The following is a 13,078-nucleotide window of genomic DNA, read 5'->3' as shown; positions in this document are numbered from 1 at the left end:
CCAGTCGGTGTCTCCTAGGTACAGATGTGCACCCTGAACGGGATCTTCCATGACTGCGGCTTTTTATCAGTATATAAAAGCATGGGTCCAGGGGGAGGTTGCTATTGTTTTAAGGCCACATGAATGCCCCTGAAATCCAGGTTTCCCTGCCTCCCAGCACAATGGGGAAGAGGGGCATCTTACTGGCACCTCAGCCAGGCCCTGGTTCACCAAGTGAAGGAACACAGCTGCTACAACTTTTTTTCTTCATAGAGATAGAAAGTTAGAATTGGTCTTCTTTGTTTGTATCATAAAATAAAGTGGGAAATTATTCAGAGATTTCTAGTGTAGTTATTTGCCATCACCAAGAGACAGGGCTTTCTAAGGCTATTTAATGCTAGCTGGACCAAACAACTTTGATGCTAGGGTTTGTAACCATATGATAATCAGCTCACTAAGAAGGGTTTGGTTCCCTTAGGTCCCTTGTGTCTCAAGTCTGTTATTTTACAGATGAAGACAGAGGATATGTGAAAGAACAGGGAAGAACTGGAGAGAAATAATAGTGTTTTTGAAGAGATGTGATGATTGAGACAAATTAGGGATACAGAGAGAGAGCTTATACAGAGCTTGTGCTCCTGAGAGAGGCAGTTAGAGTACAGACAAAGATGCACAGAATCTCTCAGATCCTGGGGAGATGTTTTGCTACATAGATTACCTCGAAAAAGAGAAGACATGAAAGAGGCTACTGGTTCAGAGTGTTGGATACAGAGTTAAATCAAAGACAGGGAAAAGGTAGATCATATTATACATGGCAGAAAGCAAGCTAGAGATGACACATGTACCATGAGATGTGTAAATTGGGTGAAAAGGCTAGCAGTGCTACCCTAGTCTATCTCTTGCTGTACGTTATCTCATCCATCTTTCTAGATAGTTGCCACTTCTTGGCTTTTTCTGAAGAATGCCACCTTTTGCACTCTGCCCAGCCTTCTCATGTACTTTCACCACAGCTTGGGCCTGTGCCAGAAGATCACTGCTGGACTGTGGAGGCAGAGGGCATCTAGGCTTTAGCTTTGTTTTATCCTATGAAGTTATTCTTAGTCACTGATGGCTGTTATACCTCTGTTATTTAGCGAGGCTGCGTTTTTTTAAAAAGTTGTTGGATTTGTTAAAGGCTAGCGGGAAAAGCAGCAAGACAGTAGAGATGGCTTAAAATGTTCAATAATCTAACTAAAATAACAAATCAGAACAATTGGTTTAGCCATAAAGATGGTAAAACTAGATTCAAATTATTTTAATGTGTTAATTTCTTAAGAATGCTATCAGTTTATGAGTTTCTAGTATGATTTTTTTCTTTTCATGGATTAGTTTACTTCTTTTCTGTATGGAGAGTAGTTTGGGATTTTTATGCTATCTTGTCCCTAATATATAGAACCCTAGAAAGAACAAGAAATACATACACACATATGTATGTAGACAATATATGTATAATAGGCTTATCTATATGTATATAGTTTTGAATGTAAAAGGCTATGGCAGCAGAGGTTTCTACCATCCTAAGGGATGAAAATAGAAGAGAACACCGTTTTTCTACAACGAAAAGAAAAATGAATGTAAAAAACCAGGTATCCTTACAGTGTATTTAAAATTAATTCAGGGACTTCTGAGATCAATAACTTAGGCCTCAGTTTTACTGAAGAAAACAGGGAAAATAGTCCAAACCCCAATTCTCTGTGTAAACCCGAAGGGGACTGTGGGGAAGGGGCAGTTCCATGTTTTCCATTCTCTATAGTCTGTGAATTTGAAGCAGAGTCTTGGAGTCTCTTAAGATCAACTTTGAGTTCAGCACTGTTTAATGGATCTGTCCCCTGGCCCACAATAAGAACCTGCCATCTGGGGTCTGATTCTTGTTCTTGGCTTAGGAAGTCTTTCCATGAATGTTTGAATATAGGGAAATTTCAATGCAGCTTCTCAGTTGGATCAGGGGCAGCCATACTCTTGGAGAATTGCTATGGCCAAAAATCTGTCCAGCGATAAATATTTATTAAGCAACAACCATGTACCAGGCACTGCTAGGTCCTGGGAATACAAAAAAGAGGCAAAAGACAGCTCCTGCCCTCAAGGAACTCATTATTAATGAAGGAGACAACAAACAAACAAATATGTATAAAGAAGCCATATACAAGAAAATTAGGAAATAAATAATTAAAAGGAAGAAGGCACTAGAATTAAGAGGGACTGGAGGGGCAGCTAGGTGGTGCAGTGGATAAAAGCACCAGCCCTGGAGTCAGGAGGACCTGAGTTCAAATCCAGCCTCAGACACTTAATACTTACTAGCTGTGTGACCCTGGGCAAGTCACTTAACCCTCATTGCCCTGCAAAAAAAAGGAGGAGGGACTAGAAAAGGCTTCCTGTAAGTAGACCAGCAAGAGATGGATTATGTTGTTTTGGAAGGGGGGGCTGGTTATAAAGATTTTTGAAAGTTAAAGCATTTTGTATTTGATCTTGATCCTGGTGGCAACAGGAGAGCCACTAAAGTTTGAGGGGGTGGAGTTGGAAGGTGGGATGGAGAATTTGGGCAACTGAATGGAGAATAGATGAATTGGAGTGGGGAAAGACTCTCAAGGCGTGACCTAAGATCCACCACCATGCTGCTAAAGTAATAATCCAAGCATGAGTTGATGAGGCCTGCAACCAGGGTGATGGCAGTGTCAGAGGAGAGAAGGAGGCATTCAAGATGTTGCAGAGGGGAAATCTACAGACCTTTTGTCAACAGTTATGATTCCCATTCTCGTCACCAACCCTCAGCCCCAATCAATTTAGGAGCTAATATTGTTGCTTTGGCAACATTTGGTTTTGTAATATGTTACAGAGATTTTGAGGTGGAAGATGAGTCTTCAACCCCTTAAGGAACTGAGGATGAGATGTGGCCTTCAAGCTCCCCTCCCCCATCTCCCCCCAGAGTCAGTGGGGTTTTAAAATTGAATTGATTCAGCCTTTTGTTTTTGTATTACTTTCATTTTCAAAATGCCTCCTTCCACCTTTCCATACTCAGTGAAGCCCCTTCCCTTATAAGACAGGAAAGAAGACAGCAGCAAAACCCACCAGCTTTGCCTTTGACATTCTTACAGGTACTGTGTACCACCTCAGCAATGAAAGGAAGGGGGGATATAACCCTTTTCAAGTGTATTTTTATTTACATTTTTCTATATCTTCATTTTAAAATGTATCCTTTATTTCCCTCTCACTGATAGTCTCCTTAAAATAAGGAATAAAAGGGGGCTGGGGTGAGGGGAGAACATAAATGTGTTCAGCAAAACTAACCAACAATACACATCAAATTCATCAACCAAGTGTGGTTATTTTTTAAATGGGTATCTTTTATTTTTTTTTTAATTTTGTAGTTTTCCTCTTTAACATTTAAATTTATTATTTATTTACTTTTACATTATTTTCTTTTTCAATTTTGAGTTCCAGATTTCCCTCCCTTTCACCCCTCCCCCACCCATTGAGAAGGCAAGCAACACTGACATTAATTACACATGTGAAAACATCATGCAAAACACATATCCACATTACAAATACAATAAAGTGAGAACATTATACGATTTGCACTCAGTTCAATCAATTCTCTCTCTGGAGGTGGATAACATTTTTTCATCATGAGTCCTTTGGAACTGTCCATTATATTGATCAGAGTAGCCAAGTCTTTCACAGCTGATCCTCACTGCAATCTTGTTGTTACTGTGCACAGTGATCTCCCAGTTGTTCTCACTTCACTTTGCATCATTCATATAGGTTTCCCATGTTTTCCTGAAACCATCTCCCTCATCATTTCTTATAGCACAATAGTACTCCCTCACACTTATATGCCATAACTTGTTCAGCCATTCCCCAACTGATGAGAATCCCCTTGATTTCCATTCTTTGCCATCACAAAAAGAGCTGATAAATATTTTTGTGCATATCCTTTTTTTTTTGCTTTCCTCTCTTTGGGATACAGGAAGTGGTAGTTTTGCTGGGTCAAAAGGTATGCACAGTTTTATAGCCTTTTGGGCATAGTTCCAGAATGTTCTCCAGAATGGATGGACCAGTTCACTACTCCACCACATTAGTGTATCTATTGTCTCCTCATCCCCTCCAGCAGTTGTTATTTCTGATAAGGTATGAGGGTGGTACCTAAGAATTGTTTTAATTTGCATTTTCCATTTAATCCATAGTGATTTTAGAAAATTTTTTCACGTGACTATTGATAAATTTGATTTTGTTTTCTGGAAACTGTTCATATCATTTGACCATTTATCAACTGGGAAATGGCTGTTATTTTTATGAATTTGACTCGGTCCTATGCTCAGTATATATTTGAGAAATAAGGCCTTTATCAGAGAAACTTGCTGTAAAAATGTTTGATATTACTTCATTGTCTGTGGCACCTTTTAGCATAAAACAGTTTCCTTGATTATCTCTTTTTTTTATTTAGGTCTAATTTGCTTTTGCTTTGTCTAAGATTATGATGGCTACCACTGCCTTTTTACAGGTGAAGTAATTAGATTTCTATTCCAGTCTTTTATTTTAACTCTGGGTGTATGTCCTTTCAGTTTTAAGTATGTCTCTTGTAAATAACATATTATTGGATTCTTGTTTGATTATGATTAGATACACTGCTTTCTTATTCTGTTTGATGGGTGAGCTCATCCCATTCACATTCACAGTTATGATTCCTGTGTATTTCCCTCTATCCCATTTTCTTTTATTTCTTCTCTTTTTATCCTGTCCCTCCTCAAAAGTCTATTTGGCTTCTAACCAATGCCTCCCTTAATCCACCCTCCCCTTTATTCCCCCCCCCCATTCTTTTATCCCCTTCCCTTCCTAATTTTACTATTGAATGAGTAACATTTATATATACAACTGAACCTCTTTGAACCAATTCTGATGAGAGTGAGGTTCACACATTACCCACAACCCTCCCCTCCCCTCCCCTCCCCTCCCCCCACCCCCCACCCCATTTTCCCCAACACAGTAAAAGCTCTTTCTTGCCTGCCCCTTTCATGTGAGAAAATTTTCCCTCTTCCACCTCTCCCTTCCCCCTCATTCCAGTGCATCACCTCTTTCTCACCCCTTCACTTTTTGGAGATCTTTCCAACATATAATCGACTCATACCTGTACCCTCTGTCTATGCAGACTCCTTCTATTCTAACTGTCCTAATAATGATAAAGTTCTTAGGAATTACATGAATCATCTTCCATATAGGAACATAAACTCTTTAACTTTACTGAGCCCCTTACTCTCTCATGTTTACCCTTCTATGCCTCTTGGCATCTTGTTTGTGAAGGTCAAATTTCCTGTTCAGATCTGGTCTTTTCATCAGGAATGCATGAAACTCATCGATGTCATTGTACGCCCATCTTCTCCCCTGAAGGATAATGCTCAGTCTTGCTGGGTAGGTTATTCTTGGTTGTAATCCGAGCTCTTTTGCCCTCCGGAATATCATATTCCAAGCCCTCCGCTCCTTCAGTGTGGAAGGTGCCAAATCCTGTGTGATCCTGACAGTTGCTCCACGGTATTTGAATTGTTTCTTCCTGGCTGCTTGAAGTATTCTCTCTTTGATCAGGGGATTCTGGAATTTGGCTATGACATCCCTGGGAGCTTTCATCTTGGGATCTTTTTCAGGAGGAGATCGATGGATGCGTTCAATTTCTATTTTGCCATCTGGATACAGAATATTGGGGCAGTTTTCCTTGATGATTTCTTGGAAAATGATTTCCAGGCTCTTCTTTTGATCATGGCATTCAGGTAATCCAATAATTCTTAAATGATCTCTCCTCGATCTATTTTCCAGGTCATTTGTTTTTCCCATGAGAAATTTCAAATTTTCTTCTATTCTATCATTCTTTCGATTCTGTCTCACCGTTTCTTGATGTCTCATGTTGTCATTAGCTTCCACTTGCCCCATTCTCATTTTTAAGGAATTTTTTTCTTCAGTGAGACTTTGGACCTCTTTTTCCATTTGGCCAATTCTGCTTCTCAGGAAGTTCTTTTCTTCGCTGAATTTTTGCACATCCTTTTCCATCTGGCCAACTCTTGTTTTTAAGGAGTTCTTCTCTTCAGTGGATTTGCATGCCTCTTTGGCCATTTGGCCAATTTTGTTTTTTAAGGTGTTATTTTCTTCAGTATTTTTTTGGGCCTGTTTTGCCAAGGTGGTAATCTTCTTTTCATAGTTTTCTTGCATCACTCTCATTTCTCTTCCCAATTTTTCCTCTACTACTCTTATCTCTTTCTTTAACTCTTCCAGTATTTCTTGCTGGCCCTGGGACCAATTGGCATTTTTCTTTGATTTGCCTGAAGCTTCTGAGCTGTCTTGGTCATCCCTGCCATTGTAATAGCCTTTTCCTGACATATTCTTTTTTTGTTTGCTCATTTTCGCAGCCTATTTCTTGACTTTGAACTTGATGTGAAAGTTAGGCTCTACTCACCTGGGGGTGGGGAGGCACTGTCAACTTGCTTTAGGTTTTTTCTTGCTGCTGTTTTCAGGGTAATTTCTCAGAGTCAGAAAGTTTTTGGTGTTTCCAAGGTAGTATAATCCTGGGAGAAGTGTGGTCACTGCTCTCCTATTATACACTCTAGTCTACTCTAGAAGGGCCCCTAGTACTCTGCAGCCACAATTGCTAATCCTCTTCTTTGCTTTGGAATTTTGACCAGGGCCTCTGCTTCCTTGTTCTAACCACTAGCACTCCTCTCTTCCCTGGAACTGCAATCCAGAACTGCTTATGGGCTAGAGTTGTCAATCAGCACCAGCTGTACCTGTACCAGCAAAGGGTCTATAATAATCTCTTTCTGACCACTTATACAACCACCCTTACCGTTTCTGAGCTGAGAGCTCCCAAATCTGCTGCTACTGCAGCCACTGTTGGACCAGCTCTGGTCAGGCCTCTACACCCCTATGTTACAGAGTCCTCTTGCTGACCTCTTAAGTTTCCTTATGCCAGAAAAATGTCTCACCCCAACCTTTTTGTTGGTTCTGCCACTCCAAAACTTGATGTGAAGTGTTATTTTAAAGTTGTTTGGAAAGGAATGTTGGGAGAGTTCAGCTGAGTGTCTGCCCCTAATCCATCATCTTGACTCCAACCAAGGGTGTTGTTAGTTGCTCAGACCGGTTTCCTTCCACTTGCCCTGTAAAAGAGATAGGGACCAAATGGTATTGACTTCCATAGAGTAGCCAGACTGGGGGGGGGGCAGTGAGAGACAGGAGAAGAGGGTTGGGGAGAGGGGAGAGATTAAGAAGGAGGGAATCTTCCTGGATTGTGGTTGTATCTACACTTGCAAGCACTGCCCCTTTTCACTTGCAGTTTCCCAGCACTTCATTGAGCTCATGACCTTCTTTCTGTCCTTGCTTCCTGCTCACCTTCTGAGTCACCCTCCTCCAGAGTTCCCAGTGCCAACTGCCTCCCCACTTGTAAGATAACTGCCTGACACCCCTTCTTTTGGTCTAAACATTTGTCTGCTTGCCTGTCCTTGTTATTCTCCTTACCACAAGACTGCCCATGGGTCCCTACTTCCTTCTGGTACCTGTGCTGAGACTTGCCACCCCTGGCTTCAGCATTTACTAGCTGTGTAATCACTAAGTAAATCTCCTAACATCCTTGAGCTGAGATTTTCCTCCTTTGTAAGATGTTGATGATAATTTTCCATTCAGTAGATTTTTTATCAAGCACAAGCATGGTGTGCTCAGCACAAGTGATACAAAGACAAAATGAACCTTGTTTTCCCTTCCCCTCACGAAGCTTATATTCTCTGGGGGGCAGAGGGGAGACAAAAGAGTAGGGCCCATAGATGAAATCAAATAATTTTTTAGGAGACCTCACACCCGTCTAATAATAAGGCCAGCTAACAATAGAACACGGATCATCCTGTGGATATGATGGAAGAATAGGATTAGGGCAAGACTTAAATGGAATGAAGGAGCACAGAGTGTGGCCAGAGAAAGGAGCTGTCAGCTGAGCTCTGGGTCACAGGTCACAGGTATACTGATTGGCCGCTTCAGTAAATCTGCAGTGTATTCATTCCATGATTGCATAGATAGAGAAGGAAAGCTGCAAAGCGGGGTATTCCTTGGTATAGCAATAGCTGCCTTTTCCCCTTTTTTGATAAGCTATAACTCCTTTCACTACCATAGTCTCTGAAAAGACACTGTCTCAGGGTTCTCTTTAGAAGACAGTAAACCTCTCCAAATTGCATGTACATTTGTCAATATAGTTAAATTTGTATCTAAGCAAGATATATAGTTGTTGGAGTCGGCATCACCACAGGTCTTACTTAGCTGTTTTCTCCAAAGGCGGGGCAAATCATGTTAGCTCTTAAGTTCCCCATGCAGATGCACTGTAATTGTGACCCTTTATTCTTGTTGGTCAGGGGGAGGGAGCAAGGATAACCTTGGAAAAGAAGTAGTTGGCAACCCAAAGTATTGCATATTCACATTTTTCAAATTCATTTCTTGGAAAGACTAACCTATGTTCAATGATCCTTGCTCCTTGCAGTCCCAAGTGTACCATTCCCTAACACTGCTCCATCTCTCTCTTCTCCCTCCCACAGAAGAAAAAAATGGGAGGAAGTTATCAGGGAGAAAACTAGGCAAGGCATAGAAAAAAGGCACAAGCCAAAATTCTGGTGGGGAGAAAGAGGAAAGATATAATAATGAAGAAGGGAGTAAGTAAAAAAAAATTATGTCATTTTCTTATAGCACATTAAAATCTTGAAAGAATATCTACACATAAAGCTTTATGGCATGAGATTTGATTTAGTAGAGGAATGGGAAGGGAGAAGGGCAAGATTATGTAAAAAATGCTTACTGAACTACTGGTGGAGGCAGCTGGTGGTACACTAGGTCATGAGTTAGGAACAATTGAGTTCAAGTTTGGTCTCTGACACTAGCTTTGGGATCCTAGGCAAATCACTTAACCTCTGTTTGACTCACTTTCCTATAAAATGGGAAATAAAAATAGCACCTACCTCATGGAGTTGTTGTGAGGGTCAAATAAGATAATGTTTTTAAATTGCTTAGCACACTGCCTGGCTATTCCCTTCCTTTCCCAGGTATGAACTGATCTAACCATTATGGGGAAAAACTTGGATGTGACTCACTAGATATTTACTAAGTGCTTACTATGTACTGGCTACTGTGCTTAGTGATGGAGATATAAAGAAAGGCATAAGCTGAGTCCCTATGTGGAGGATCTCACAGTCTAATGGAAGAGACAACATAAAGGATATATAGAGGGAACGAACTAGAATTAAAAGGGATTGCGAAAGGCTTCTTGTAAGAGGTGGGACTTTAAGCTAGGTCTGGAAAGAAGCCAGGCAAGTCAGGAGGTACAGATGAGGAGAGAAAGCATTGCAGGCAAGGACAGCCCAGTGATGCTTAGAACAATAGTTTATATCATATTCCAAAATTAGGAAACTGATGGATGACCAAAGATGGAAATAATCAATGCAAAATGGATCATAGAAATACAGGTGTGCTAATGCATTGTGGGTGAAGCTGTGGACTATATGAACCATTCTGAAAAGCAAGTTGGAATTATGCCAGTAAGGTGACTAAAATGACCACACACTGACCCAAAGATTCCAAGGCTAGCCATATACCATAAGGAGATCATTGATCAAAAGAAAGGCTCCATAAAGACCAAAATATTTAAAGAAACACTTTTCTTGTAGCAAATAATTGGAAAGGAAGTAAAAAAGACTGAGGACTGGCTAAAAATTGTGGTACATGGATGTAATGGAATATTACTGTGTTATAAGAAACTAGGACCACACTGAATACAGAGAAGCACAGGGAGATTTAAAGAAGTTTTGCAAAGTGATAAAAACAAAGCCAGGAAAAACACACTCAAAGATCCCACAACAGGAATAAAAAGGGCAACAAGAAAACTGAAACTGATTTCGATAAATTTGACCCCAAAGAAGACATATGAGAAAGCACCTCCTAGAGTATTTTGGAAGCATTGAAGGCTTCACAGTTGTGGAACATTAAAATAGAATGTTAGGGTTTCTTTGATGTGTTGATCAATTTGGGATATTTTTTCTTCCTATTTTTAGTTTTTTTTATACAAAAGATGACTGTCTGGGAGGGGTCCAGAGCATGGATACAGAGGAAATAAAGATGATGGGAAAACATATAAATAATAACCTAGAATTTAAAAAGAAAGAAAGAAAAGGTAAGGAATAAACCTGTCCTTTTAAGGTAAAGTACCTTTAATTCCCCTCCCTCCAATAGAGTTGGGTCATTCTTTTTTTTTCTTAACTGCAGAGGTCTCTGATGGTAACTTCTTGTCTCTTTTCCTCTTAGATTGTGAGAATGTTGTTAGGTCATTAGAAAACCTTCCAGGAGGATTGGGCTTGGACTGCTTAGCTTATTTCCACCCCATTTTTTGAGCTTGCAGGTGATACTGATTTACCCTTAGCTTTACTTACCAAAGCTACTTTTTGACACTGTGCCCTAAATTCAAAAATGCTGCCCTCTGTCCCTCTTCATACAGATTGTCCAGACTGATTTTCCATTTTTCTTTACCTTGTCTTTGGGAGATTTGCAGAAAATCTATATCCCCATGGCAATTAACAATACATCTGGTTTGTAGGTGCCTGTCATCATGCCTGGATCTTATAGGAGAAACAGAGTGTTTGAAAGCTTAGAATTGAAGCCAAACTGGCCAGTGAAGCCAGTTGGGTTCATTTATGAACTCTCCTGACACATTTGCATCTTTACTCCATAGCATCACATTGGGCCCACCAGGTTTGCTGTGCAGCTTCCTTCTAACACCTGTTATCATCTAAAAGTGAGGTCATCTAACATCTGGTTTTTGTATACTGGCTCATACCACAATGGATCTGTTCAGCACTGTCCCACATTAAAAAAATCGAAAATATGTATGTATGTATGTATACACACACGCAGAGATATATGTCTATACTTATAAATATATGCCACATCTGTGTGTGTATATATATATGTATACATGTGTGTGTGTGTGTATTATAATATATCCAGGATAACTAGATGCACTCTACATTTCCATGCCTTATACTTTTATATAAGCTGTCTCCTAAGGCTGGAACGTACTCCTTCCTAACTCCTGCCTCTGAGAAAGCCAAACTTCCTTCAAAGTCCAATTCAAGGGTTACTTGCTACACAAGACCTCTCCTACGTGCTCCACTCCAGGTGCTAGTACCCTGTGAAATTACTTTATAAAAATATTTTATATAATATTCTTTAAATAATTACATATGCATAATGTTCCCCTCAATAAAACATAAGGTCCTTGTGGGAAAGGGATGATTGTGACTTTCCTTGGTATCAGTTGTTGAATTTTTTTGAAAAGTTGAAATGAAACTGACATTTCATGCAGGTCAAAAATAGAAAAAAGTTGGTTATTAGAATAACAAATTAGGCCCACATGATCCAGAAACAACTGAATATCATAACCTAATGTTCAGTAAATTCAAGGAAACAACCTACTGGGGTTAAGACTTGGGGGCAGCTAGATGGCGCAGTGGATAGAACACTGGCCCTGGATTCAGGAGGACCTGAGTTCAAATCTACCCTCAGACACTTGCCACTTACTAGCTGTGTGACCCTGGGCAAGTCACTTAACCCTCATTGCCCTGCAAAAAAAAAGGGGGGGGGGGACTGGAAAAGGCTTCCTGTAAGTAAACCAGCAAGAGATGGATTATGTTGTTTTGGAAGGGGGGGCTGGTTATAAAGATTTTTGAAAGTTAAAGCATTTTGTATTTGATCTTGATCCTGGTGGCAACAGGAGAGCCACTAAAGTTTGAGGGGGTGGAGTTGGAAGGTGGGATGGAGAATTTGGGCAACTGAATGGAGAATAGATGAATTGGAGTGGGGAAAGACTCTCAAGGCGTGACCTAAGATCCACCACCATGCTGCTAAAGTAATAATCCAAGCATGAGTTGATGAGGCCTGCAACCAGGGTGATGGCAGTGTCAGAGGAGAGAAGGAGGCATTCAAGATGTTGCAGAGGGGAAATCTACAGACCTTTTGTCAACAGTTATGATTCCCATTCTCGTCACCAACCCTCAGCCCCAATCAATTTAGGAGCTAATATTGTTGCTTTGGCAACATTTGGTTTTGTAATATGTTACAGAGATTTTGAGGTGGAAGATGAGTCTTCAACCCCTTAAGGAACTGAGGATGAGATGTGGCCTTCAAGCTCCCCTCCTCCATCTCCCCCCAGAGTCAGTGGGGTTTTAAAATTGAATTGATTCAGCCTTTTGTTTTTGTATTACTTTCATTTTCAAAATGCCTCCTTCCACCTTTCCATACTCAGTGAAGCCCCTTCCCTTATAAGACAGGAAAGAAGACTCAGTCCATGACAAAAACTTCTAGGAAAGAAGCCTGGGAGATGTTATAAATATGCCTAGTCAGAAAAAAATTCTACATTGGCCACATCCAAAAATTAACATCTCAGCCTGCCTTTTATGTCCATCATCCTGCTACCAGGAGGAGTGGAGTGTTTCATCTTTACTCCTCTGGATTTGTCAGTTGACATGGCATTGAGCAGAGTTCCAAAGGCTTTTGAAATTATCTTTCTCTGTAATGTTGTTATTCACTTGTTCTTAGTTCTGCTCCCTTCACTCTGCAATCAGTTCACAACTGACAATGTTTGTTTTGTTATCTCTTATTCTGTTACATTAATATATCAAAATTTGTTTAGCTATTCTCTAGTGTTGTTCACCTCTTTATTCTCTACTTCTATGGCTCTTATAAAAAGAGCCGCAATAAATGTTTTGGTACATAAGATCCTTTCCCTATTTTTTTAACTTACTCAAGAAATAGGATTAGTGGTATAAGTTCTTTGTGGACAAGAACTGTCCTGCCTCTTTTTGTAAGCTTAGCACAGTGCCTGGCACATAGTAGGTAATTAATAAATACTGAATGATTGGTGTACTTAGTGTAGTGACTTTGGGAGCATAGTCCAATATTGCTTTCCAGAATGGCCAAAACAATCCACAGCTCCACCAATAATGTGTTAGTGGACCTGTTTTCGCGGCTCTAATTAAATTACATTTGTTGGGAGTTCTATTTC

At 40.2% G+C, this 13,078-nt stretch overlaps 1 protein-coding gene across 15 annotated transcripts in view; it reads right to left on the bottom strand.

The window, feature by feature from the left end:
• Nucleotides 1-4,979: 4,979 nt before the first annotated feature.
• Nucleotides 4,980-13,078, bottom strand: part of L1TD1 (LINE1 type transposase domain containing 1) — a 60,009-nt gene continuing 51,910 nt past the window's right edge. For all 15 annotated transcript variants that reach the window (XM_043974384.1, XM_043974380.1, XM_043974381.1 and 12 more), the window contains one exon: nucleotides 4,980-7,148. In XM_043974384.1, coding sequence (XP_043830319.1) covers nucleotides 5,260-6,396 — 1,137 coding nt within the window. In that variant the 5' untranslated portion in view covers nucleotides 6,397-7,148 and the 3' untranslated portion in view covers nucleotides 4,980-5,259. The remainder of the gene's footprint in view (nucleotides 7,149-13,078) is intronic.

This window comes from Dromiciops gliroides, chromosome X, assembly GCF_019393635.1.
Source record: "Dromiciops gliroides isolate mDroGli1 chromosome X, mDroGli1.pri, whole genome shotgun sequence".
In the NCBI taxonomy this organism is placed as follows: domain Eukaryota; kingdom Metazoa; phylum Chordata; class Mammalia; order Microbiotheria; family Microbiotheriidae; genus Dromiciops; species Dromiciops gliroides.
The sequence above is the reverse complement of the archived record's forward strand: the minus strand, read 5'-3'. Positions and strand labels throughout refer to the sequence as shown.